Below are 26310 nucleotides of genomic sequence, written 5' to 3'. Positions count from 1 at the left end.
ATATACGTGACCTAAAAAGAGAAATGTAACATAACGGGTACAGAGGTACTAAGATTCGCGACTCAATTTTTCCTTTTATAGAGGGAATATGAGCGTGCTAAGGTTAAGGAGTCATACTCATCCATATCCCATATTTAAAGGGTGATTCTCCAATATAATCAAGCAAATGATCTAACCTAGTTCTAATTTTCTTAAATGGAATACAAGTCTACGTATCATGTTTTCATACATGGGGATGAGGGATATACATATACGGAAAATATCATGCAAAATGATAAAAATCCTAGAAAGTAGAAAATATGTATGAAGTGTGACGTCCCCACCTCCCCCTAAGGGGTACCCTATGGTTTAGCGAGTCGCCTACTCAACTCTCGCCAGAGCTCACTCACTCAAAACTCGACAAAATAACTTACATCCAAAGAATAATAAATAACACAATAATTCAAACTTAATATATACAGTGATGTTCAAACCCAGATACAAAGCTTCGACACACCAAAATACTTTAAAGTGTTTACAATTCAAGTACAATCAACCCTAGTCGAGTGCTAGCTTGAGTACAATTACAAAATTCAAAACTACTAGACTACGCTAGTCTTTACAAGTTTCACGCCTCGCTCGTACCCCTGTAAGGAAAACAAAACGAACGGAGTGAGCTCAAACTCAGTGATGTTCCAAATAGCAAATTGACCATTAATTAACAGTAAATGTATCATATTAGTGAAATGGCGAGCATAACAAGTCAAGAAAATGAGCAATACACTTTGTATAGCCAACATTCCACGTTCAGTATTCAACGTAAAAGGATACAATTGCTTTTGTAAACCAGTTCCACCATAGTTTGATCATATAGTAGTTGACATTCCGTCAACTTTCAAGTAAGGTAACTAGTCCAGTAGTACACCACTTAACTCCAATCTCCGTCCACCAACCAAACCCCTTACCGGACCCGAACTCCAAGATAAACACTGGTGGTAATATTCGAGTATACCGATTAGTCGAAGAGATAACGCTCCACTCGACATCACTAACTACCCAGGGTTCGTTATCGAATCGACCAGGTTCTTGCCGGCTCGACTCGATTAACTAGCCACAGGATTTCTGGAATTCCAGACAAGATAAATGCATGTATATCAATTCAATTGAAATCAATGAACAAGAACAAATCACATTAGGGCAAATGCGATAAAGTACACTCTTACCCTATCAATCAACTCAGATAACATGTAATCACATTGGTCAAGGATGAAACCCACGTGTCAAGTTCAATGAGATATTTGGAAGCACTCACCAAAAGATGTAGTGCCTTTACGAGTCACGTTCGGGTCTTACTCCGTGTTTGGAGTCCAAATCTGCGATAAAACATTGTTTAAAAGCTTTTACAAGTAACTAAGGTTCGAAACTTAAACGTTTAGTTTAACGAGAATCACGTAATTGAAACTTATTTGGAGAATCTTTGTAAACTCATGCTTGCTCTTAAAACAGTGAAACTTTAAAGTGATTAATCTTTGAAATCTCCGTATGAGTCGAAGTGACGAGAAAAATGTATTTCGAGTAATCGTTACTTTCATGTTTTCCAAGGGTACAAGTTTCGGTCGAATCCTAATTTATATACCTTTATGAAAGAAGTCTTGAATATCCTAAATGATTCAAGTGAGGTTCGTTCTCAAACCCTTACTCAAGTCGCGAGTACATCTACCTAGCTCTCGGGTGCAAATTTGGACAGCACGCCCTTTGTGTTTACCTATTTCCAGCCATTTATGGGTTCATTATTTTTCTCAACTCAACCCCACAATCACACATAAGTAATGTTACTAACATAGTCCTTCAATTAGGCTCCAATATCATCCAATTACAACACAAGTCTAATAATACAATCGAAAATCAGTTTTGAAGATAAAAAGCTAAACAGCATATTTGACACCTTCTAGCATTTTGGTCACAACTGGAGCTACGTTTATCGGATTGGGGTACACTTTATACGTTTTGAAACTAAGACAAAGGGTTACAACTTTCATGAAGTCAACTCAACCCAGTTCACAATTGATCTAGGTTGAAATTACAAATTACAGAACCAGAATGTGCTTGTTAGTACGATTGTCAGTACTGAATTCAAATGACAATAACTCAGGCTACACAATTCTATTTGAGCCATTTTCAGATGCATTGGAAAGTTGAAACATAGGGCTAAAAGTTTTGTGTTTTGGCCAAAGGTTGATTTGATACGGATCAAGGTGAAAAACGAAGCCAAAAGTGTGAAATCACAAAACTGTCCGCAAAATGAGGCTTTTGGCGGTCAGGGATATTCCGATCATTTCATATGGTACAGTGCTCCGATTGAGATGAAATTTTATAAGAAGCTATATAACATTATTTTCTACAACTTTCATGTTTTAATCTAAGCCTAATTCGGCCTCTAACATACACAAATAAATCTAATCAGAACAGAGCAGTTTCACTCCTTAAATCTGGAATTTAGTGTATTCAAGATCTAACCTTCACATTTCTACCTTGAACCACTACTTCAACTTCCTATACAAGATTATGGACATCATATGCTATCTAAACAATAAGAAATACAAATGAACAACTCAATCCTAACTCAAAAACATCCACCACATCCATCCAAACCACTTAAATAACTATCATTTGGCACAAGTATGAGTTGTTATCCAAACTTAATCAAGTTTAAGAAAAAGATAAAGGAAAGGAAACCATGTACCTCTCTAAGATTCTTGCAAAAGAAATCCTTCATCTTTCCTTTCCAAACTTTAGCACCCCAAGCTTCCTAAGCTCCCAATTTAGAAGTTAATCGGTTTAGAATTTCGATTTTCTCTCAACTAAGCTAGGAATCAAGAAGGAATGAAGTGGTCTTTCTCTCTTGTTTTTCTCCCTCAAGGCTCGGCTGGAATGGCAGAAATGAAGAGCAAATGAAGTGATTTTTGGTGATAAATATGAAAGAAATTGGTTGGTCAACAACCTTGGGATGTTCGCCACTTGTCGCCTCAAGAATGCATCTTGAATTTTTTCCTTTTTCCTTTTGTTTTATGGTCAAGAATTTCGGCTGTCTCTCTAGGGTAATTAGGGTTGATATTTTTGCACTAATGACAATGAGATTAAGTTAATAAAGTGGTGGTTAAGTGGTGTGTTCAATCGGTAGTGAACGGTACCCGTCGGTTCACACCGTTTTTCCTTAACTCGCACGTACTAGGATTTTTTTTTCTTACCATTCACTAACTTATTATTATTACTTCTAATCACACATTTAATATCATCTAAAACTCATTCTTAATCACTAAATTGAGTACACACTCCACACCGATTACTCACGTTACGAAAAGACGTAAAATCGTAGTTTATCTTAACGATGAAAGTAAAAGGGAAACCCTTGGTTTTATGATTATTTGTAACTATTGGGGAAGTGAATAAGTAGTAAAGCTATTGTATAGTAATAATTTCCAAATTAAAGGGAATTTTAATAAAAATATAAGGGATTTTACAAGTCCTCACACTCTCTCCCCCTTAAGAGAATTTCGACCTCGAAATTCATACCTTTTGCTGTAAACAGGTCTGGATACTTTTCTTTCATGTCCTTCTCTAACTCCCAGATTGCTTCCTCCACCTCATGGTGCTTCCATAGAACCTTCACTAATGGAATCTGCTTGTTTCTCAAGTCTTTCACCTTCCTATCCAGTACTCGAATGGGTCGTTCCTCATAGGTTGAAGACTCGTCCAGTTCAATATCTTCTGGTAGCAAAATGTGGGTCGGATTCGGATGATATTTCTTAAGCAAAGAAACATGAAACACATCATGAATCTGAAACAAACTAGTTGGTAATTCTAGTCAATAAGCCACTGTTCCTATCCGCTAGAGTATATTAAAGAGCCCTATGTATTTCGGTTGCAACTTTTTCCCTTTTCCTGCTTTAATTTTTCTTTTCAATGGAGTAACCCTAAGAAACACTTTATCTGCTATCTTAAACTCCAAATCCTTCCTTTGATGATCGGCATAACTCTTTTGTCGGCTTTGGGCTGTTTGAAGCCTCTAACGAATTGCCTTTACCTTTTCGTAGGTTTCCTCAACCCATGGTATTGTGGCCGGATCTATAATCTTCCTCTCTCCTACTTCATCCCAATGGATTGGTGATCGACACCTTCGGCCATACAATGCTTCATATGGGGTCATTTGAATAGAAAAGTGATAACTATTATTATACGCGAACTCAACAAGGGTTAAATATTGGCTCCAATTCCCTTCAAAATCTACAATACAGGCTCTCAGCATATCTTCAAGAGTTTGAATGGTTCTCTCAGATTGTCCATCGGTTTGAGGATGATACGCTGTATTATAGTTCAACTTAATTCCTAGAGCCTCTTGCAATTTCTGCCAGAATCGAGATACAAATCTGGGGTCTCTATCAGATACGATACTCACTGGTACCCCATGTAGTCTCACCACTTCATCCATATAGAGTTTGGCAAGTTTCTCCAAAGGATATTTCATATTAACTGGCAGGAAATGTGCGGTCTTAGTTAATCGGTCTACTATCACCCAGATCGCATCATGACCTTTGTGAGTTCGTGACAACCCTGATACAAAATCCATCGTTATATGCTCCCACTTCCATTCAGGGATCTCTAAAGGCTGTAACAGACCCGACGGTTTTTTATGCTCAGTTTTCACTTGTTGACATGTAAGACACTTTTGTCCAAATTGGGCAATCTCCGCCTTCATATTATCCCACCAATACAGACTTTTCAGATCCTGGTACATCTTACCACTACTTGGATGCACCGTGTATCTAGAACGGTGAGATTCCTCCAAAATCTCATTTTTCAGTGCTTCATCTTTAGGTACCATGACACGATTTCGAAACCTTAAAATCCCATCGGAACCTAAGTTAAACTCAGGCAATTCCCCTTTTTTCACTCTTTCCACCCATTTCTGTACCGTGGTTCTTTCATTTGGCCCTCTTTAATCCGATTCAACAGTGTCGACTTCATCTCAATATTTCCAAAAATAACTTTCCGTGGATCCAGACGAGGGTTCCATTCACATACATCATCCGACAAGCTCTATCTCCCACCATTAAGCTTGCTAATTGAGCCTTTCGATTTAGAGCATCTGCTACAACGTTGGTCTTTTCTGGATGGTAATTAATCGTACAATCATAGTCTTCTAAAAACTCCACCCATCGACGTTGTCTCAGATTTAGCTCTTTCTGAGAAAATAAGTATTTAAAACTCTTATGATCCGTGTATACCTCAAATGTCACCCCGTATAAATAATACTGCCATTTCTTCAAAGCAAACACAACCACTGCAAGTTCTAAGTCATGGGTTGGATAATTTTGCTCATGAGACTTTAACTTCCAAGATGCGTAGGCAATCACATTCCTATTTTGCATTAAAATACACCCTAACCCTTCTCTCGAAGCAATTGGAAACTATTCCCACACTTAACATTCCAAATATACTTTCCTTGTTTTTTTGTCAAGTTAGTTAGGGGTCCCGCAATTCTCGAGAAATTCTTTATAAACCGGCGGTAGTACCTCGCTAGACCCAAAAAGTTTCGTACTTCAGTAGGATTCTCTAGCCGTTTCCATTTAACTACAGCTTCCACTTTGGTTGGGTCCACAGTAAATCCATCCTTTGAAATTATATGGCCTAGGAACCCCACTTTCTCTAATCAAAATTCACACTTACTGAATTTGGCGAACAACTGGTGCTCTCTTAGGGTTTGCAATAATATTCTCAAGTGTTGTTCATGCTCCTCCCTTGTTTTCGAATACACCAGGATATCGTCAATAAACACCACCACAAACTTATCCAAATAGGGCTTAAACACTCGATGCATTAGATCCATGAATATCGCTGGGGCATTGGTTAACCCAAAAGGCATTACTGCAAACTCGAAATGCTCATATTGAGTGTTAAAGGCCGTTTTTGGCACATCCTTCTTTCTAATTCTCAATTGATAATACCCTTGTCGGAGATCTAATTTAGAGAACACCACAACCCCTTGTAATTGATCAAACAACTCATCGATGTAAAGGATATTTATTCTTAATGGTTACTGCATTCAATTCTCGATAATCAATGCATAACCTTAAACTCTCGTCCTTCTTTTTGACAAATAGCACTGGAGCACCCCATGGGGACTCGATTTCATGTATGAATCCCCGTTCTAACAGGTCTTGCAATTGAAATTTAAACTCTTTAAGTTCAGCGGGTGCCATTCGATAAGGGATTTTTGAAATGGGTGTAGTTCCAGGTGCTAAGTCAACCTTAAATTCAATCTCTCTTTCGGGTGGCAATGATGCCAACTCTTCCGGGAACACGTCTGAATACTCATTGATCACCGGTATATCTTCTAACTTAATATTTTCTCTTGGGATGTTAACTAGAAATGCTAGATACCTCCGTGCCCCATGACTAAGCAATTTTCTAGCCCTAATTCCCGAAATAAAGGCAGATGAGGATAGAATACCTCTCACGTCTAGTTTTAGAGTTGCCTCACCCGGTATGCAAAACTCAACCACTTTTATACGACAATCTACTCGGGTATGATAATGGGCTAGCCAATTCATGCCTAAAATAACATCATACCCCTTAATGGCTAGACTTATAAGGTCAACCACTAATTTTCGCTCACCGCTCCATATATCGCAGTTTTTATACACCTCATTTACACCTCATTCGCAAGTAAAGTTTGATTACCAGTAGGTGTTCTTATTTATAAGTCATATGGTAGGCTTTCACCTTTCACATCAATTTCAAACATAAATGTGGGGCTAACAAACGAATGGGTTGTACCAGAGTCTATCAAAATTTTGGCTAAACGATGGAAAACAGGAATCGCACCTTCCACTACCTCCGTCGGTTCAAGTACCGATTGCTGGTCCAATGAGTACATTCTGGCTGGCACCCTTGACCTGGTCCCTCCTACATTGGTTGGTTTCGGGTTTGATTGGCCAGCCGACTGAGTATCACTGATTAGTGGGCAATTAGCAATCTGGTGCTCCGTACTTCTACACCTTAAACACTTTCGAACTTTTCTCTAACAGTTATCCTCGGTATGGTTCGACTTCCCACAATATCCACACGATACTCGGGAAGCGGAGGTCTAGCCTCCCTGTGGACCACCTCTTCCCTGTCCTCTTCCACTTTGGGGTCCCCTTCCACTTTGGACTCCCCTCGGAGTACCTCCTCTGGATATACCCGTAAACCTTCCACCTCCAACTCCACGACCGATTTTAGAATGTGGCATGTTTCGATCACTCTGTGCCGACCCTTGACTTCTACCAGGCGCACCTCTCCGTTTGGCATGGAAATTCCTTACTTGTACCCTGGCGATTTCTATTCTCTGAGCCTTTTCCAAGATCTCCGTAAAAGTGTTGATTTGGGCCGCCGCCAAAGCCTTCTGTATCTCTATATTGAGGCCCTGCACAAATCTCCTTATCCTTCTTTGCTCTGTAGCTATCAACTCGGAAGCAAATTTGGATAATTTCGTAAATTGAGTCTCATACTCAGCTACACTTAAAGTCCCCTGACGGAGTTTAATAAAATCGTTCTCTCTCTTCTCCTGGACGATAGGTGGGAGGTATTTTTCGTTAAACTCCCGCACGAAATTCAACCAAGTCCATGCGGCTCCCTCTCTCTCCCACTTAGCTCTAATTACATTCCACCAAGTCCTGACTGGACCCTCAAACTAAAAGACAGTAAATTGCACCTGTCTATCCTTCGCATAGTTTAAAGCGGCAAATATATTGATCATGATTTCTAACTATCTCTCCGCTCCCTCAGGGTCCGGTTCTCCCAAGAATTTAGGAGGAGAGAACTTTTGGAATCTCTTTAGGGCCCTATCTTGCCCCATTTCTGGATCCCTAGGTTGATTCACAGGAGCTTGACCCTGTTGCTCTACCAATCAGACAAGGATATTGGTCATCTGTTGAATTGTAGTTGCCACCTGATCCCCCCATTCCGTTCGGGGTCCAGGTTGCAGCTTAGTTGTTTCACCTCTTTTTTCTCTCGATTCTTGTACCAGTTCCTGTGCCTGTCTACCCCCACGCCCACGATTAGAGCCACGCCCTCGAGTAGCTCCATGATCCTAGCTTCTTTTACTTTTCCTGATTCTTGACTAACCAACTATATAAATATAAACAAAATAAGGTATGGCTCAAATAAAACGTTTCCAAATCATAAAACAAAGGCAATAAAACACATTCAAAATAAACATTTCCTTTATATACATAGCAAAACAAGTCACATAACAGGTTAGAAAGTACTATACATGCCAACCTAGCCAAGTCAAAAGCTTATACTATCCAAGAGACATAGAACAAAACAAACCCTATTTACATCCGCCGTAACACGTCACATTCAAAAACAAAAGGGGACATGTCATCCCATTATGTCCCTCACTACCTCACAAAAATCCCTCAAACCCTAAACTAAGACTCTAGGTAGTGGCCGACCCAATCGACTCCGCAGGTGCAACCGACTCCTCCTCCGGGTCCTCCTCAAGAGCCTTCTTGGGATTACCAGGAATCGCGGGCACTTGACCCTCCTCGACCAAGTCCTGAACCACATCCTTCACTAGGACCCCGTACTCAGTCAAGATACGGTCGGTCCGGTCTCTGACGTCTCCAACTACCCGAACAAGGCGACCAGTAGCCGCCTGAGTCTGCTCTTTGAAGGCATCAGTCCGCTCCCGCTCCTCTAGAACCGAAGTCTCAATCTCTCGGATCCTGGCCCCCTGTACATGGACGACTGCTTACAGGCGCTCAATCTCTGTCTGACACCTACGATTGGTGCTACCCAATCGTCTCCTCTCATCATCAACTGCAAGTACTACCCAATCGGGGTAGGAGTAAGTGTTCCAACAGTCGCAACGTCGGATGTTACGTGTCGAAGACCACCGACACACAGGCCCACCGGGACTCTCTTGATAGGTAAGTACATGACATATGGACCCCTCAAAGTGCATCTAGTCGGTAGATACGGGTTGAGATGGTCCGGCACCCCCAGTGGCATCTTTACCCTCCATCACCTACATTACAATGAACATTGCAAAACTAAGCAAGTGAAACATATAAATCAAGGATAAAGATCTATTCTCAAGTGTAAAACCATAACCTATTATAACCAAGCTATCACCAAGGAATATTAAGTATAACGCACTCAATCTACCCAAATCAATTCAAACCTAGACTCTGATACCACTTGTGATGACCCCACCTCCCCCTAAGGCGTATCCTATGGTTTAGCGAGTCACCTGCCCAATTCTCGTCAGGACTCACTCATTCAAATCTCGAGAAAATAACTTACATCCATAGAATAATAAATAACACAATAATTCAAACTTAATATATACAGTGATGTTCAAACCCAAATACAAGGATTCGACACACCAAAATACTTTAAAGTATTTACAATTCAAGTACAATCAACCCTAATCGGGTGCTAGTATGAGTACAATTACAAAATTCAAAACTACTAGACTACGCTAGTCTTTACAAGTTTCACGTCTCGCTCGTACCCCTGTAAGGAAAACAAATCTAACGGAGTGAGCTAAAGTTCAGTGATGTTCCAAATAGTAAATTGACCCTTAATTAACAGTAAATGTATCATATTAGTGAAATAGCGAGCATAACAAGTCAAGAAAATGAGCAACACACTTTGTATAGCCAACATTCCACATTCAGTATTTCACGTAAAAGGATACAATTGCTTTTGTAAACCAGTTCCACCATAGCTTGATCATATAGTAGTTGACACTCCGTCAACTTTTAATTAAGGTAACTAGTCCAGTAGTACACCATTTAACTCCAATCTCCGTCTACCAACCAAACCCCTTACCGGGCCCGAACTCCAAGATAAACACTGGTGGTAATACTCGAGTATACCGATTAGTCGAGGAGATAACACTCCACTCGACATCACTAACTACCCAGGTTTAATTATCGAATCGACCAGGCCCTTGCCAGCTCAACTCGATTAACTAGCCACAGGGTTTCTGGAATTCCAAACAAGATAAATACGTGTATATCAATTCAATTGAAATCAATGAACAAGAACAAATCACATTAGGGCAAGTACGATAAAGTACACTATTGCCCTATCAATCCACTCAGATAACATGTAATCACATTGGTCAAGGATGAAACCCAAGTGTCAAGTTTAATGAGATATTTGGAAACACTCACCAAAAGATGTAGTGCCTTTACGAGTCACGTTCGGGTCTTACTCCGTGTTTGGAGTCCAAATCTGCGATAAAACATTGTTTAAAAGCTTTTACAAGTAACTAAGGTTCGAAACTTAAATGATTAGTTTAACGAGAATCACATAATTGAAACTTATTTAGAGAATCTTTGTAAACTCATGTTTGCTCTTAAAACAGTGAAACTTTAAAGTGATTAACCTTTGAAATCTCCGTTTGAGTTGAAGTGATGAGAAAAATGTATTTCGAGTAATCGTTACTTTCATGTTTTCCAAAGGTACAAGTTTCGACCAAATCCTAACTTATATACCTTTATGAAAGAAGACTTGAATATCCTAAACGATTCAAGTGAGGTTCGTTCTCAAATTCTTACTCAAGTTGCGAGTACATCTACCTAGCCCTCGGGTGCAAATCGGAAATCAGTTTTGAAGACAAAAAGCTAAACAGTAGATTTGACACCTTCTAGCATTTTGATCACAATTGGAGCTACGTTTATCAGATTGGGGTACACTTAACACCATTTCGAAACTAAGACAAAGGGTACAACTTTCATGAAGTTAACTTTCATCAGTACGGTTGTCAGTACTGAATTCAAATAATAATAACTTAGGCTACACAATTCCGTTTGAGGCGGTTTCAGATGCATTGGAAAGCTGAAACATAGGGTTAAATGTTTTGTGTTTTGGCCAAAGGTTGATTAGATACGGATCAAGGTGAAAAATGAAGCCAAAAGTGTGAAATCACAAAACTGTTCACAAAATGAGGCTTTTGCCGGTCAGGGGTATTCCGATCATTTCACATGTTATGGTACTCCGATTGAGTTAAAATTTTACAGACAGCTGCATAACATCATTTTCTACAACTTTCATGTTTTAACCTAAGCCTAATTCGACCTCTAACATACACAAATAAAGCTGGTCAGAACAGGGCAGTTTCACTCCTTAAATCTGGAATTTAGTGCATTCAAGATCTAACCTTCACATTTCTAGCTTGAACCACTACTTCAATTTCCTATACAAGATTATAGACATCATATGCTATCTAAACAACAAGAAATATAATTGAACAACTCAACCCTAACTCAAAAACATCCATCACATCCATCCAAACCACTTAAATAACTATCATTTGGTACAAGTATGAGTTATTATCCAAACTTAATCAAGTTTAAGAAAAAGATAAAGGAAAGGCAACCATGTACCTCTCTAAGATTCTTGCAAGAGAAATCTGTAAGGATCGAAGACAACCTAAAAGGGGGGTGAATTAGGTAATTTTAAAAGCTAGCCAAAATATAAATCACTTTTTTCTGAACTAGCCCTCTTTTTCTAAAGAACCAGACCAAGGAACAATTTGTGATAAGGCCGAAGTAATTTAGAGCAGAAGAAATAAACAGTTAGTGTTGCAAAACAGTAAATAAGAAGATGGAATAGCAAACTAAATTTCAAACTCGACTAGAGTTTGAATATCCCTTTATATTGTAAGTTTCTTCAAGTTGATTCAACAAACAACCAATCTCTTGTGTATACGGGAAGGATCACTTCCTCCTTGCCTCAAGATACACTTGATCAAGCAAGGAAGTTTTACAATCATTCGAATAACCCTCACAGAGCTACACTATTGAAGAAATTGAATCACACTTGAAAAACTAAAAGAAGATCACACAACTAAGAGTACAAATCTTCTTTTTGGAGTATTCTTATGCTTGAATCACTCAAGATCTGATGTAGACTTAATGTGTATCAGTGCTTTTGGTGGTTGACTTTTATCCTGTTTATAATAGACCAAAAACATCTTCAATTAAAGCCACCAACGGACACAAGGCAGCTGAAGAGTCAACTAGCCGTTAGTAGTGTCGGACGTCCGGTAGGCTGGTTTTGTGCGTCCGAACGTAGGTAGTGAGTTCAAGAAACTTTCTTGAAATCTTTAGGACGTCCGGCAGCATCAGAATATGCGTTCGACCATATGATGTAAAACTTGGAATCCTTCATTGATTCTTTCCGACGTCCGGTGCTTCTAATGTTTGTCGTCCGAAGTGTTGCAAAGATTTTCGGACGTCCAGTGCTCAGGTATTGTGCGTCTGATCGAGGTTAGAGATCTTAGAAGTGCTGACTTATCAGCTTTGGACGTCCGAGGATAGGTTCTTTGCGCGTCCGAAGATACTCAACGATTATCGAACGGCCGATAGAATGTATTTATGCGTTCGACAGATGTTTTAGTAGATGCTTGGCCTTTGAACCTGTCTTGCTCCATTTTCTGACCAAAAACAAACTTGGAAAACATTAGTTTTATCCACTTGTTTTGTAATCATCAAAAGGTACGATCAAAGATAAACAATCTCCCCCTTTTTGATGATGACAAAATAATAGATAAAGTGAGGAAATTTTGATATAGTTTCCCTTTACGACTCCCCCTCAGAATGATATCCACATCCCTTCAGTGACTCCCCCTCAGAAAATTTTCATACCCCACAGAAAAATTTACTTGACTCCCCCTCACATATAGATCAGATTCTTGACTCCCCCTCACATATAGATCATATTTATATCCTGATTCCATCCATGTTTCTCCCCCTTTTTGTCATCATAACAGCAATATCCATATCAGAACCAAAATTAATCAGAACTGAGATCAGAGCAGCAACAAATGACAGTAATTTACAAGGAACTGACATAAACAGACAAGAGAGATAGCTAACAACGGATTTAAGACATCCATTTAAGATAAGAGAGACAACATCCATTTAAGACATGAGAGACACAACCTTAATATAGAAACATCTTCCAACAATGGATAGCTAAATATTTTTACAGACCAGTAGAGGAGTAAACTCCTTAAAATTAACAAACACACCAAATGTCTTTTAAGAGTAAAATATGCAAAAGAGAATTATTGAGAACTACTCATGAAGTGCAGTGGCCTAGTAGTGCCTATATGGTGATCTTGGATGATCCAGGCCTTCTCCTAGTCAGACGAAATTGCTCAGGATCCACATGATCTTCCTCTTCAGTATCTTCAGCATCAACTTCAGTCGCCTCTTCAGAGATGGGAGCTTTTTCTTTATTCTTGGGCTGAGAACTGGAGGCATGAGCTTCTGGAGTATCTTCAGTACCAGGAGTGTGCTCAGTAGGCTCAGTTCTGGGCTCTTTTTGATGAGCATGTTCATTGTTCACATGAGTAGGAGGCACAAGAAGATTTCATTTTTCAATGAAGGAAGCCTGCTGGTCAGGTGTCATGGTTGACATTAGACCATCTTCAATGAGCATAACATGTTGCTTGAGGTCTTCAAGCAACGTGATAACCTCAGAGCTGTATACAAAGGACTTGTTGGCTGATTTTCTAGGGTGAATGGTGAAAGGAGAGATATACATGGATTGATCCCGAGAGGTCCTAGGAGTGACTAGAGTTTCGTGAAGGCTTTTTCTTCTGAACTCTGACAGAGGTTCCTTGTGACACCAATGACCCTAAAAAAACTTCAAATTTTTTCATTCAAAATAGGTTTTTGAGAAAACAGTTGAGGCACTATCTCTAGGAGACTTTCCAGTGAAGGGAATTTCAAGGTAAGCAAAGATGGGAGTCAGGAATTTTTCATAGGAAAGCTTCCTACGACTGTCAGTACTAATCTTAAGCAGGAATTTGCACATCACAAAACCAAAATCGATTCTGATATTTTCCACAAAACAGTAAAACAGATACAATTCCATTTTGTTTGCATCGGTTCTGTGACCATCAGTGGATACCAACAGATTGGAAACAATGGTGAAGATAATCAAGTTCTAAGGACTGAGATCCTCTAATCTCGCCTCAGCAGGAGTGTTGAAGTGAGTACGAAAGTAAGTCATTAACTTGGAGATGTGAAAATGATGGTAAGCAGAGGGGAATTCTTCATATGAAAAGAAATTTGTAATTTTTCCTTTGAAACCATCTTCAATCTTAGTTTTCAAAACAGAGTTAATGACATCAGGAGTTAAAGTTATATCAACAGAATTGACTCTAGAGATAAGCTCGGTGTGTGAGTTTCCTTTCCTAAGATTTGCAAAAAAACTGGTAAAGCATGTCAGGGTAGAAGGTGTGTGGGATAGTCAGGAGGTGAGTCCATTTTTGGAACTCAAAAAGCTTAAGCACAGGTTCTAAATCAATCTTACGAAATTCATATGGAATGACAGACCTCTGAATGACGAATCCTTTTTGAGAGATTAACTCAAATCTATCTCTGGCCTCGTCATCAATGAACTTTGGCAGGGGTGTAGGTTCTTTGACAGGCTGAACCTCTGGTTCCTTTGAAGTGCGTTTCCTTTTTGCACTTTGTTTGGCAGATGACCCAGTAGTCTGAGCACCAGACCTTGTCCTAGGTGATTTTCTGGTAGAGGGTTCAGGTGTTTGCTATTCCTCAGCAATTTGTTCCTCAGTTTGATGTGCTTTCACTTGTACAGGAGATGATTCAGCGGTTGGAGCATCCTGTATCTTCTTTGCAGGTTGTTTTGCCTTTCCACCACGAGTCCCTGTCCTCTTTTTGGATACCCTGGTGGAAGGTTCTACAATCTCAACATCTTCATCCCTGAGTCTAAATGTGCGTCCGGCACTTGCTGAACCGCCTCTAACTCTCACCATGATGTAATGCAGATGATTCTTAAGATGCAGTGTAGTGCAGATGCGTGTCAAATTGACTACTAGTGCGTTAAGAGCTGCAGAGGATGCTTGAGATGATTACAGGTAGTGGATTTGGAAAAGTTAGGGTTTCTAGTATGAATTGGGAATTATGAGGCAGTTGGGAGTTATGGGGTGTTATGAGTGAAGTAAAACGGTCAATGGAGGTGTAATGAAGTTGGTTGGATCGATTCCTTGGAACTTGAATGTGGGAGAGACTAATTTGAATTTTGAATTTGAAAGAGAACCAAAGGGTTGCGTCCGAGTCTAAGAAGGTAACTGAACTGAATGAAGTGGATGGCTTCTTTATAAGACGCAGTAAATTGAGTGTCAGACGGCCGAACGAAGTGAAGCGTCTGACACAATCGTCCGAACAAAAATTTTCTGAGGAAACTGATGAAGAACACTGTCGGACGTCCGTTCTAACACATCGGACGTCCGATGGAAGTTTTTAGAGAACTTTTTCACAGATGCCCAGTTTTGTTCTAAGATACACAAACTGGTCCAGTGGAAGGGATTTTGTAAAAATATCAGCAATTTGATTTTTCAAACACATATACTGAACGCAGATTTCTCTCTTTTGAACAAGATCACGAATAAAGTGATGTTTTATGTCTATGTGCTTTATTCTAGAGTGCTGAATGGGATTTTTTGTCAAATTTATGGCACTAGTATTATCACAATACATAGGCACACATTCATATATTAGTCCGAAATTATTCAATGTGTTTTTCATCCATAACAGTTGAGCACAACAAGCACCAGCAGCAATATATTCTACTTCAGTTGTAGAAAGAGAAATAGCATTTTGTTTCTTGCTGAACCAAGATACTAAGCAGTTTTCAAGAAAGCTACATATTTCTGATATACTTTTTCTATCAACTTTACAACCACCGAAATCAGCATCAGAGAATCCACTCAATGGGAGTTCATTACACCTAGGATACCAAAGACCAAAATTCAAGGTTCCTTTTAGATATCTAAGAATTCTTTTTACTGCATTCAAATGCGATTCCTTTGGACAAGACTGAAAACGAGCACATAAGCATACAGCAAACATGATATCTGGTCTACTAGCAGTTAAGTAAAGCAAACTACCAATCATACCTCTATACTTCTTTTCATCAACTTTTGTACCTTCTTCATCTTTGTCGAGCTTGGTAGATGTGCACATAGGTGTTCCAACCTGCTTTGAGTCCTCCATTCCAAATCTTTTGAGTAGCTCTTTGGTGTATTTTGTTTGATTGATAAACGTTCCTTCTCTGGATTGAGCCACTTGGAGTCCAAGGAAGAAATTTAATTCTCCCATCATGCTCATTTCAAATTCTTTTTGCATTATTTTGGAAAATTCCTTGCACAAGTTCTCATTAGTAGCATCAAAAATAATATCATCCACATATATTTGAACAATTAGAAGATCATGTGAACTATATTTAGTGAAAAAAGTAGTATCTACAATGCCTCTTTTGAACCCATTCTCAATAAAAAAAAACTACTCAAGCGTTCATACCATGTTCTTGGAGCTTGTTTTAATCCATACAAAGCTTTTGAGAGTTTAAAAACATGGTTTGGATAATTCTTATTTTCAAAACCAGGGGGCTGATCAACATAAACTTCTTGATCTATAAAATCATTTAGGAAAGCACTTTTAACATCCATTTGAAATAATTTAAAATTTTTGAAACATGCAAAAGCTAAAAATATTCTAATAGATTCTAGCCTAGCTACGGGTGCAAATGATTCATCAAAATCAATTCCTTCTTCTTGAGTGTAACCCTTAGCTACCAATCTGGCCTTGTTTCTAACTATCTCACCTTTGTCATTCATTTTGTTTCTAAAAACCCATTTAGTGCCAATAATAGGATGATTTTGTGGTCTAACAACTAATGTCCAAACCTTATTTCTTTCAAATTGATTTAACTCCTCTTCCATGGCCAAAATCCAGCTCTCATCATTCAATGCATCAACAACATTTTTGGGCTCAAAATGTGAGACCAATGCAAAGTTATCTATTAATTATCTAGAGGAGGAACGTGTTCTGACCTTTTCAGATGGATCCCCAATGATAAGTTCCTTAGGATGATTTTGGACGAATTTCCAGGCTCTTGGAAGATCATTAGGAATCGCAGTATCACTGTCATTGTCTTCTCTAGCAGGATTGTCTTGATTTTCATCTTCCTTTGAATCATTTTCTGATGGAGCTGTACCTTGATTGCTGATTGTTAGCTTCTTTAATTCTTCTCGAGCACCTGCATCATCATCTTCACCACAACTCATGGAAGTGTCACCATTAGATTCATCAAAAGTGATATGTATAGTTTCTTCTATAACCAGAGTTCTACGATTATAAACTCTAAAACCTCTCTTATTTTCACAATATCCCAAAAAGATCCCCTCGTCAGAATTTTTATCAAACTTACCAAGATGCTCCTTGATGTTCAGAATGAAGCATTTACAACCAAATACTTTAAAATAACCAACTACAGGTTTTTTATCAAACAACAGCTCATATGAAGTCTTGTTCAAGATTGGTCTTAATAGAACTCTGTTCATGGTATAGCATGCAGTGTTTATAGTTTCAACCCAAAAAAACTTCGGTAAATTGCATTCACTAAGCATGGTTCTAGCAGCTTCTTGAAAACTCATGTGTAATGCCATAGTTGTCACAAAATTCTGAAAATCGACAAAAATGAAATTCTGTGCCATTGTCACTTCTTATTTTTATGATTTTCAAACCAATCAGATTTTGAACCTTGGCAAACAGGGAAACAAAGTTTTTGAAAGCATCATCTTTATGTGCAAGAAACATCACCCAAGTGTATCTAGAATAGTCATCAACAACAACAAAACAGAATCTCTTGCCACCAAGGCTTGTGGTTTGAGTTGGACCAAACAGATCAAGATGTAGGAGTTCTAAGGGCTTTGAGGTAGAAACACATTTTTTTGGTTTAAAAGATACCTTGACTTGTTTTCCAAATTGGCAAGCATCACAAATGTGATCTTTACAAAAATTGAGTTTTGGGAATCCTCTAACCAGGTCCTTTTTGGAAATCTCTTTTAGCAAATCCATATTAAAATGACAAAACCTTCTGTGCCACAACCAGGGATCCTCATTTGCTATTTTGAGACAATTAAGGCTGGAAGCATCAACTTTTTCAAAAATCTCCACATAAATGTCATTAACTCTTTTTCCTTTGAAAATAATGTTAAATTTTGAGTCAAAAACAAGGCATTCATGTTTCTTAAATAACACGAGTAGGTTCCTATCACATAATTGACTAACACTCAGCAAATTGTAACTCAGGTTGTCGACAAAAAGAACATTATGAATAAAAATCTGACCATTCTTACCAACATCACCAATTCCAACAGTTTTGGCTTTATTATCGTCTCCAAAAGTAACCTTTCCACTTGTTTTTGGCTTGAACTTGATGAACTGTGATGCATCACCAGTCATATGTCTTGAGCATCCACTATCTATGAACCATTTTGATTCTTTAACAATGTTCACTAGGTTCACCTACACAGTAGTCCACAATATAATGTTTGGTACCCATTACTTTTTGGGTCCTTCATGGTTAGTATTATGTCTAACAATCCACATGCATCTCATTCCATTTCTTATGTTTTTCTTAACATAACAATTACTATTCATGTGACCAAATTGACAACAAAAGTTGCATACAGTCATTGGATCAATCAAATGAACAGGTTTAATGAATCTGACATGCCTTCTCTTGTGGACAGTAAATTCATTTTTACTATAATTCAATCTTTTCTTATGAGTGTTAAGGTAAGGTTCAGTGTCATTCTTTTGAAGGCGGTTATGTTTCATATGTTGTAACAATCGACATAAATCATTCATCCTTTTTTTTAGGCGGCATTGTTCACTTCTGAGCATGTCACAGAGATTTGTCTTTTTGTTAAGTTCAGCAAGCACATCAGTTTCAATCCTTTTCAGGCTCTCATTTTCATACTTAAGACACTTGTTTTGTCAAAAAAGATTTGCATTATCTTGTATTAGAAAGCTAATTTTCTATTTTAGTTCCTTGTTTCTAACATAGAATTCTTTTAAGCTGTTATGCATTTTTTCTAGGAAAGAATTAATATCAACATCAGACTCACTATCACTATCAGTTTGAGAGTTACATTGGGTTACCGCTTCATCTCCAATGGCCATGAAAGCCACTTGGGCGGATTCCTCTTCTTCCTCTACTTCTCCTTCTGAATTGCAGTCATTCCAGGTGATCTGAAAATTGTTGAATTTTGGTTTTCGTTCACTCTTGTTCTCCTTCTTTTTCTTCATTGGACATTCATTTGCATAATGACCAGGTTGACCGCATTCAAAGCACTTATCAGTTTGCTTTTTGTTGAATTCCAGCTTTCCTTTATTTCTGAAGTTGTTGGACTGATTTGGAAAGGAATTGCTATGTCCTCCTTTTCTGAATCTTCTCTTGTTGAGTATTCTTTTGAAACCTCGTGTGATGAGTGCAATGTCACTATCATCACCTTCCATGTTATCTCCATCCAGAGAGATTGTATCATCTTCTTCTTGTGAAGTCTTCAGAGCAATGCTCTTTCTAACTCTTGTGTCTTCTTCTTCCTGCACCTTAGACTTGAGTTTTAGCTCATAAGAGGTTAGTGAATTTATAAGGGATTCAATAGATAAAGTGTTCAGATCTTTGGCTTCCTCAATGGAAGTCACTTTGCTCTCCCAATCCTTTGATAGAGCATTCAGGATTTTTCTGTTTTTCTCACCTAGAGAGTAGTCTTTCTCAAGAACTTCTAGATCCTTAATAAGATCATTGAATCTGCAATACATCTTGTCGATGTTTTCATGAGGTTCCATCTTAAAGGATTCATACTTCGTGACCAGAATGGACTTCTTCTGTTCTCTCACATTTTCACTTTCTTCGTGTATTTCTCGAAGTTTATCCCAGATTTCTTTTGCAGATTTGCAAATTCGTTTAAGTCTAAAGCACTGTACAGTACATTCATCACCTTGACATTCAGAGTGAGATGAGTTCTATCTTCAACAGTTAGTTCCTTTCTTGTTTTTGGTCTTGGCCTGTTTGTATTTGCATCAATAGTGGAGGCATCAAACGGACCTTCATTGACAATAAACCATAGCTCAATATCAATAGATTGTAAGAAAATAATCATCATTTCCTTCCAACTCACATAGTTTGAACCATTGAATATAGGAGGTCTAGTTACTGATTGTCCCTCAAAGAACATGGCATTGTTGGTTGTCATATTTACTCCTAAGCCGATTGAGCTCAATCTCAAGGAGACCAAGTTTTGATACCAATTGTAAGGATCGAAAACAACCTAAGAGGGGGGTGAATTAGGTAGTTTTAAAAGCTAGCCAAAATATAAATCACTTTTTCTGAACTGGCCCTCTTTTTCTAAAGAACCAGACCAAGGAACAATTTATGATAAGGCGGAAGTAATTTAGAGCAGAAGAAATAAACAATTAGTGTTGCAAAATAGTAAATAAGAAGATGGAATAGCAAACCAAATTTCAAACTCGACTAGAGTTTGAATATCCCATTATATTGTAAGCTTCTTCAAGTTGATTCAACAAACAACCAATCTCTTATGTATACGGGAAGGATCACTTCCTCCTTGCCTCAAGATACACTTGATCAAGTAAGGAAGTTTTACAATCTCTCGAATAACCCTCACAGAGCTACACTATTGAAGAAATTGAATCACACTTGAAAAGCTAAAAGAAGATCACACAACTAAGAGTACAAATCTTCTTTTTGGAGTATTCTTATGCTTGAATCACTCAAGATCTGATGTAGACTTAATGTGTATCAATGCTTTTGGTGGTTGACTTTTATCCTATTTATAATAGACCAAAAACATCTTCAATTAAAGCCACCAACGGACACAAGGCAGCTGAAGAGTCAACTAGCCGTTAGTAGTGTCGGACGTCCGGTAGGCTGGTTTTGTGCGTCCGAACGCAGGTAGTGAGTTCAAGAAATTTTTTTGAAATCTTTAGGACGTCCGGCAGCATCAGAATATGCGTCCGACCATATGATGTAAAACTTGGAATCCTTCATTGATTCTTTCGGACGTCCGGTACTTCTAATGTTTGTCGTCCGAAGTGTTGCAAAGATTTTTGGACGTCCGGTGCTCAGGTATTGTGCGTCCGATCGAGGTTAGAGATCTTAGAAGTGCTGACTTATCAGCTTCGGACGTCCGAGGATAGGTTCTTTGCGCGTCCGAAGATACTCAACGGTTATCAGACGGCCGATAGGATGTATTTGTGCGTCCGACAGATGTTTTAGCAGATGCTTGGCCTTTAAACCTGTCTTGCTCCATTTTCTGACCAAAAACAAACTTGGAAAACATTAGTTTTATCCACTTGTTTTGTAATCATCAAAAGGTACGATCAAAGATAAACAAAATCTTTCACCTTTTCTTTCCAAACTTTAGCACCCCAAGCTTCCTAAGCTCCCAATTTAGAAGTTAATCGGTTTAGAATTTCGATTTTCTCTCAACTAAGTTAGGAATCAAGAAGGAATGAAGTGGTCTTTCTCTCTTGTTTTTCTCCCTCAAGGCTCGGCTGGAATGGCAGAAATGAAGAGCGAATGAAGTGATTTTTGGTAATAAATATGAAGGAAATTGGTTGGTCAACAACTTTTGGATGTTCGCCACTTGTCGCCTCAAGAATGCATCTTGAATTTTTTCCTTTTTCCTTTTGTTTTATGGTCAAGAATTTCGGCTGTCTCTCTAGGGTAATTAGGGTTGATATTTTTACACTAATGACAATGAGATTAAGTTAATAAAGTGGTGGTCAAGTGGTGTGTTCAATCGGTAGTGAACGGTACCCGTCGGTTCACACCGTTTTTCCTTAACTCACACGTACTAGGATTTTTTTTTCTTACCATTCACTAACTTATTATTATTACTTCTAATCACACATTTAATATCATATAAAACTCACTTTTAATTACTAAATTGAGTACACACTCTGCACCGATTACTCACATTACGGAAAGACGTAAAACCCTAGTTTATCTTAAAGATGAAAGTAAAAGGGAAACCCTTGTTTCTATGATTATTTGTAACTATTGGGAAAATGAATGAGTAGTAAAGCTATTGTAAATTAATAATTTCCAAATTAAAGGAAATTTTAAGAAAAATATAAGGGATTTTACAAGTTCTCACATGAAGTATAGTGATTATCACGCAACCATGATCTAGAGCATGGACGGTTCCTAAAGGTCTAGCGTTGGACTAGCCCATATTTATTAGTTCTCACTTGCGTTGGACTAATGAGAAATCGGAACAAAGGGCCACAACTAGCGTTGGACTAGTATGGTGACGTCATGCATTTATTATATTTAAATAAATCATATAAAATATAATAAAAGCAAGTAAACACATGAATTACATAGAGCACATAGCATATAAACATGATATCTACATGCAAATACCCTAAGAAAGTGAGTAAACATGCAAACACACAAGCATGCAAGCGCACAAGCAAATAAAAGCAAATAGAAACCTAACTATTACATTCGGGAGCCTTAACTACAATATAGGGGGGAAAAATAAAATAATATTCTAACTATTACACTTATCTAACTAAATACATTTTTAACAAGAATTAAATCCTATCTATTACATAAACTAACTAAATACATGTCTTGAACCCTCTATCTATTATAATTTGGTATTTAAATGCCTCTCAAATAATCAGAAATTAAATTAAAATAAATATACAAAATTTAAAAAAAAAACAAATAAAGTGAATAAATAAATAAAATAAAATAAAATAAAAACATTCAAAAAAACATGCAATTACACACATAAAATCACATAAGAGCACATAAGAGAATTTAAAAATAACACAAGAGGATACCTCCCTTTGAAGTAATAGCTAATGGGGGTTGGATTTGCCCTATTTAACTCCAAAATTAACAAAATTATCAAGGCACCAATTTAATCATAAAGAAATGAAATTAATCATGAAATCTACCAACTACATCACTTAAATGAAGCATAATTAACAATTAAAGAAGAAAAGCAACTTGTATTTAAGAAATCAAAACTGCTAGGGACTTAATTACAAAATTGAGAAAGTTTGCAGTCAAATTATAATAATTACAAAAATTAGGGGTCAAAATGAAAGACAAATTAAGTACAGGGACCTATTTGCAATTAAAAAAGGGACCTAATTGAAAGAAAGTTAAAATTTTTAGGGCTATATTATGATTAATGAAAAGTACAGGGACCATTCTCCAAAGTTTGTTACTAGATTACTTGAGCAAACAGGCACCTGGGCCCTTTTATTATTTCTTCTTGGGTCAAAGCTTCCTAAACCCAACAAGTGTCCAACAAAAATATGCAGGCCAGACTATCATTTTTATCAAGCAAACCCGATAAAAATTGCATGGGCTTTAACCCCCAAACCCATGCTAAAATCCAGAAATCTAAACCAATAGCCCATTCCCCTAAACCCAAACAAAAGTAACCCTATAACCCAAACTATCTATTTCACTAAAATCCATAATGATAAAAATCAACTAAAAATTATTTAATCCTAATTATGTTCTAAACCAGAATTATTCTGCCCAGAAAACCTATTTAAAAATGTAAAAAGATGATTAAAACTTAATAGGGGTCAAAATGGTTCATTTGCAGAGGTTTTTGGGCCATATCAACATTATGTAAAACTTGAGGGGCTAAAATGCAATTTTTGAAAATGCTCAATCAAAGCCAATCGAAGAAAGCTTTCTTCCTCACAACTCTATTATTCCTACTTCTGTAACTTTGCTAGGTTTCCATTTCCGGCAAGAAACTCTGCCAAATATACATGTCCAGAAGCAAAAATGAAAAAATAATGATACCCCCAACAACATCCAAATCTCATTTACACAAACGCCACATTTAAACACAAGCAAACATGGGGGAAATCTTCATCTCACTATTCATGAATGGAAATAGCAAGAAAGAGCAAGTAACGGCAGCGATCAAGAAACCCAAAAGCATAGCCCAACAACGAATAAAAATGAAAAGAACTAAGTCATCAATCTAGGAGGGTACCTGAGGAAGCTTTTAGGACCGGATTTGAGCGAGCAAGACGCAGGAGGAAGTAGATTTGATGAAGTTCTACGCTAGGTTGCGGGTTGAGCCGAATATGTTGAAGCAGTGATTTTGGAGCCGGATTCAAAGGACTTTCAGTCATTTTCTCCACCAAGTTTCTGAACAAAAGTCGCTCCCCTCACTTCGCAGACTTAGCAGAAATCGAAAGTTTCTTAAACGAAGCTAAAATGGAGGATATATTTGAGTCGAAAAATGGCTGAAAATCAGCTCTTTTTGCGAAAATTTTTCTGCAAAATTTTCTCCATTTCTCTCTCCTTTTCCTCTCTCTTTTGGTTTCCCTTTTTTTCTCTCTTTTCTCTCCACCGCCTCCCCTTCAATCTACATTCTTCAAGGCTGAGTTTCTCAGCCTTTTATAGTTACAAAAATCCCTCCAACCCTAGCATCTAATGGTGCAGGTTTGCCGCCTTTTCTTGTGGCTATTTTGAGCCCTTAGATGGCTCTTGTTACATAAGAATCTGAGGTTTCTGGATTAAGGCCAGATGGCTTGTACTAGAGTGATCCAATGGAGCCAAAAAAATTTAAAAAAATGAGTGCTAAAGGTGCTGGAATGGAGCTGCAATCTGTACTGCTCCATTATTGGTTTTTGTACCAGTTTTGAAGGAGAAGACGCGCACGTGCAGTGAAAGAGATTTTTTTTTAATAAAAAATAGATTTTGATTTAATTTTTTTCTTTTGTTTTCTGCTTTTATTTTCCTTCCTTTTCTTTTTCGATTTTTCTAAAATGCTTTCTCAAGAAACAAAATAAATTAAAATAAAATTAAAATAAAATTTAACTAAAATGAACAAAAAAAAATGGTAAAATTTTGGTGTCTACTCAAGTATTTTCAAGTGTCTAGGCCTTAACAAGAAAATTTTACCACCAAAAATCAAGTGTAAAGCTAGTAAAATTCTCTTCCTCTCATTCGGCCAGCTTGAACAAATTCCAGCCATGGTTTTGGTAAAAAATGTGAGGTTTAAGCCACTTAAAGTTCATGATTTTGATCAAATTTCAGCACACCCTTGTAGCTTAAAGTAGTATAGAGTATCTTGATCAAAATCAAGCTTAAAATCATCATGAAAATTTCGAAACCAAGGTCACAACTGTAGCCCTTCCATTCGGCCAGCAAACAGAAAATTTTTCCACTAATTGTCCCAAATTCAGCCCAAATCATCTAGTAATTCCATAGGGTTTCATCACCAACACAACAATAGACATATATGTAGCCAAAATTACAACAAGATAACCACCATAATCATATGCATAATCAAACCCTAGAACTCAAGTATGAAGTATAATAATCATCAACTCATGAACTTCCAAGATTCACCATCAAATCATGCCTAAAATCCAAAAATCCAACTTGTTTCCAACATAAAGTAAACAAAGAAGGACAATCTAACATTTTACCTCTTTGGCCTTCCAACCAAGATGAAACTCAATTCAATCCACCAAATCTTCTCTTTTTTTCAAGCTCAAGCAAAGGTTGATGGACACCCCAAGCTTTCTTCTTCCTTTTCTCCTAAAATCCAAGCAAGATTGAAGCTACTTTGGTTGAAGTTTTTTCTCCCCTTTTTTTTCCTCTAACTCTCGGCCCTCTCTCTCTCCTCTCCTCTTGTTTTTATTTTGTTTGGTTTTAAGTCAAGAAAGGGAAGAATAAATGGTAAGAAGGCTTGGTCAAAGGCTTAAGGCTTGGTGGCTATGATGACACATGTCGCCATCTAAATGTTTTAGCTCTCAAATATCTCTACACTCTCACTTATTGCACTCAACTCATCTTTGTTCACTAAACTTTTCTTTTATACCCTACTAAGAATTGTGGTTACCCTCTCACTCCCTTCCACATATAACATTTAGGAAAAGCATTACGACAAAATCATTATCAAATCAATAAGTAAATGAATAGATAACTAAATGAATAAAATGCAATGTAGTTAAACTAGGTAAATTAACAAAATTTCTAGGTTCTCACACGAACACTCTTCACACCAATCAACTTTTCATACGAAAGTCAAAATTAGTGATTTAATTAATTCTGTTGAATTTTGTGGAGTGCGTAGTACAAATGAAAATGCATGATCTTTGTATGATCGATTCTTTGGTTGAATAACCTATCACCATTTTCCTGAGAATTAAGTACGTATGAAATTCAAAATTAGTGTATTTTTTTACATAGTTTATAAATAACATTATAAAAAATAAATATATGTCAAGAAATTCTACCTTCCTTTGTAATTCTCTGAGATAAGAAGCATCACAACCAAATGAATCGTGCATGTCTATCTTGTAGATTAAGATGCATATTACTACTGGAATCTCTAATTTGTATGTTAACATTGTACCT

The 26310-nt window shown here is 37.5% G+C and overlaps 1 protein-coding gene across 8 annotated transcripts; it reads right to left on the bottom strand.

Annotated features, from left to right (window-relative positions):
* Nucleotides 1-597: 597 nt before the first annotated feature.
* On the bottom strand, nt 598-25680 carry LOC140006113 (uncharacterized). 8 transcript variants are annotated; one of them, XR_011813729.1, is made up of 4 exons: nt 16910-25655; nt 15974-16192; nt 10209-10269; nt 8226-9052 (listed from the first exon to the last, which is right to left on the bottom strand). XR_011813729.1 is itself a non-coding variant. In XM_072047876.1 (3 exons), the coding sequence occupies exon 1, from the start codon at nt 19713-19715 to the stop codon at nt 18903-18905; it is 813 nt and encodes a 270-aa protein (XP_071903977.1). In that variant the 5' UTR covers nt 19716-25649; the 3' UTR covers nt 8226-9052; nt 10209-10269; nt 15974-18902. The 8 variants fall into 8 exon arrangements, 1 of the variants encoding a protein (XP_071903977.1); XR_011813723.1 differs by having other exon boundaries at nt 15974-21202; nt 21294-25655; XM_072047876.1 differs by having other exon boundaries at nt 15974-25649.
* Nucleotides 25681-26310: the final 630 nt, after the last annotated feature.

The sequence above is a fragment of the Coffea arabica genome, chromosome 4e (genome assembly GCF_036785885.1).
Source record: "Coffea arabica cultivar ET-39 chromosome 4e, Coffea Arabica ET-39 HiFi, whole genome shotgun sequence".
NCBI lineage: Eukaryota > Viridiplantae > Streptophyta > Magnoliopsida > Gentianales > Rubiaceae > Coffea > Coffea arabica.
The sequence above is the reverse complement of the archived record's forward strand: the minus strand, read 5'-3'. Positions and strand labels throughout refer to the sequence as shown.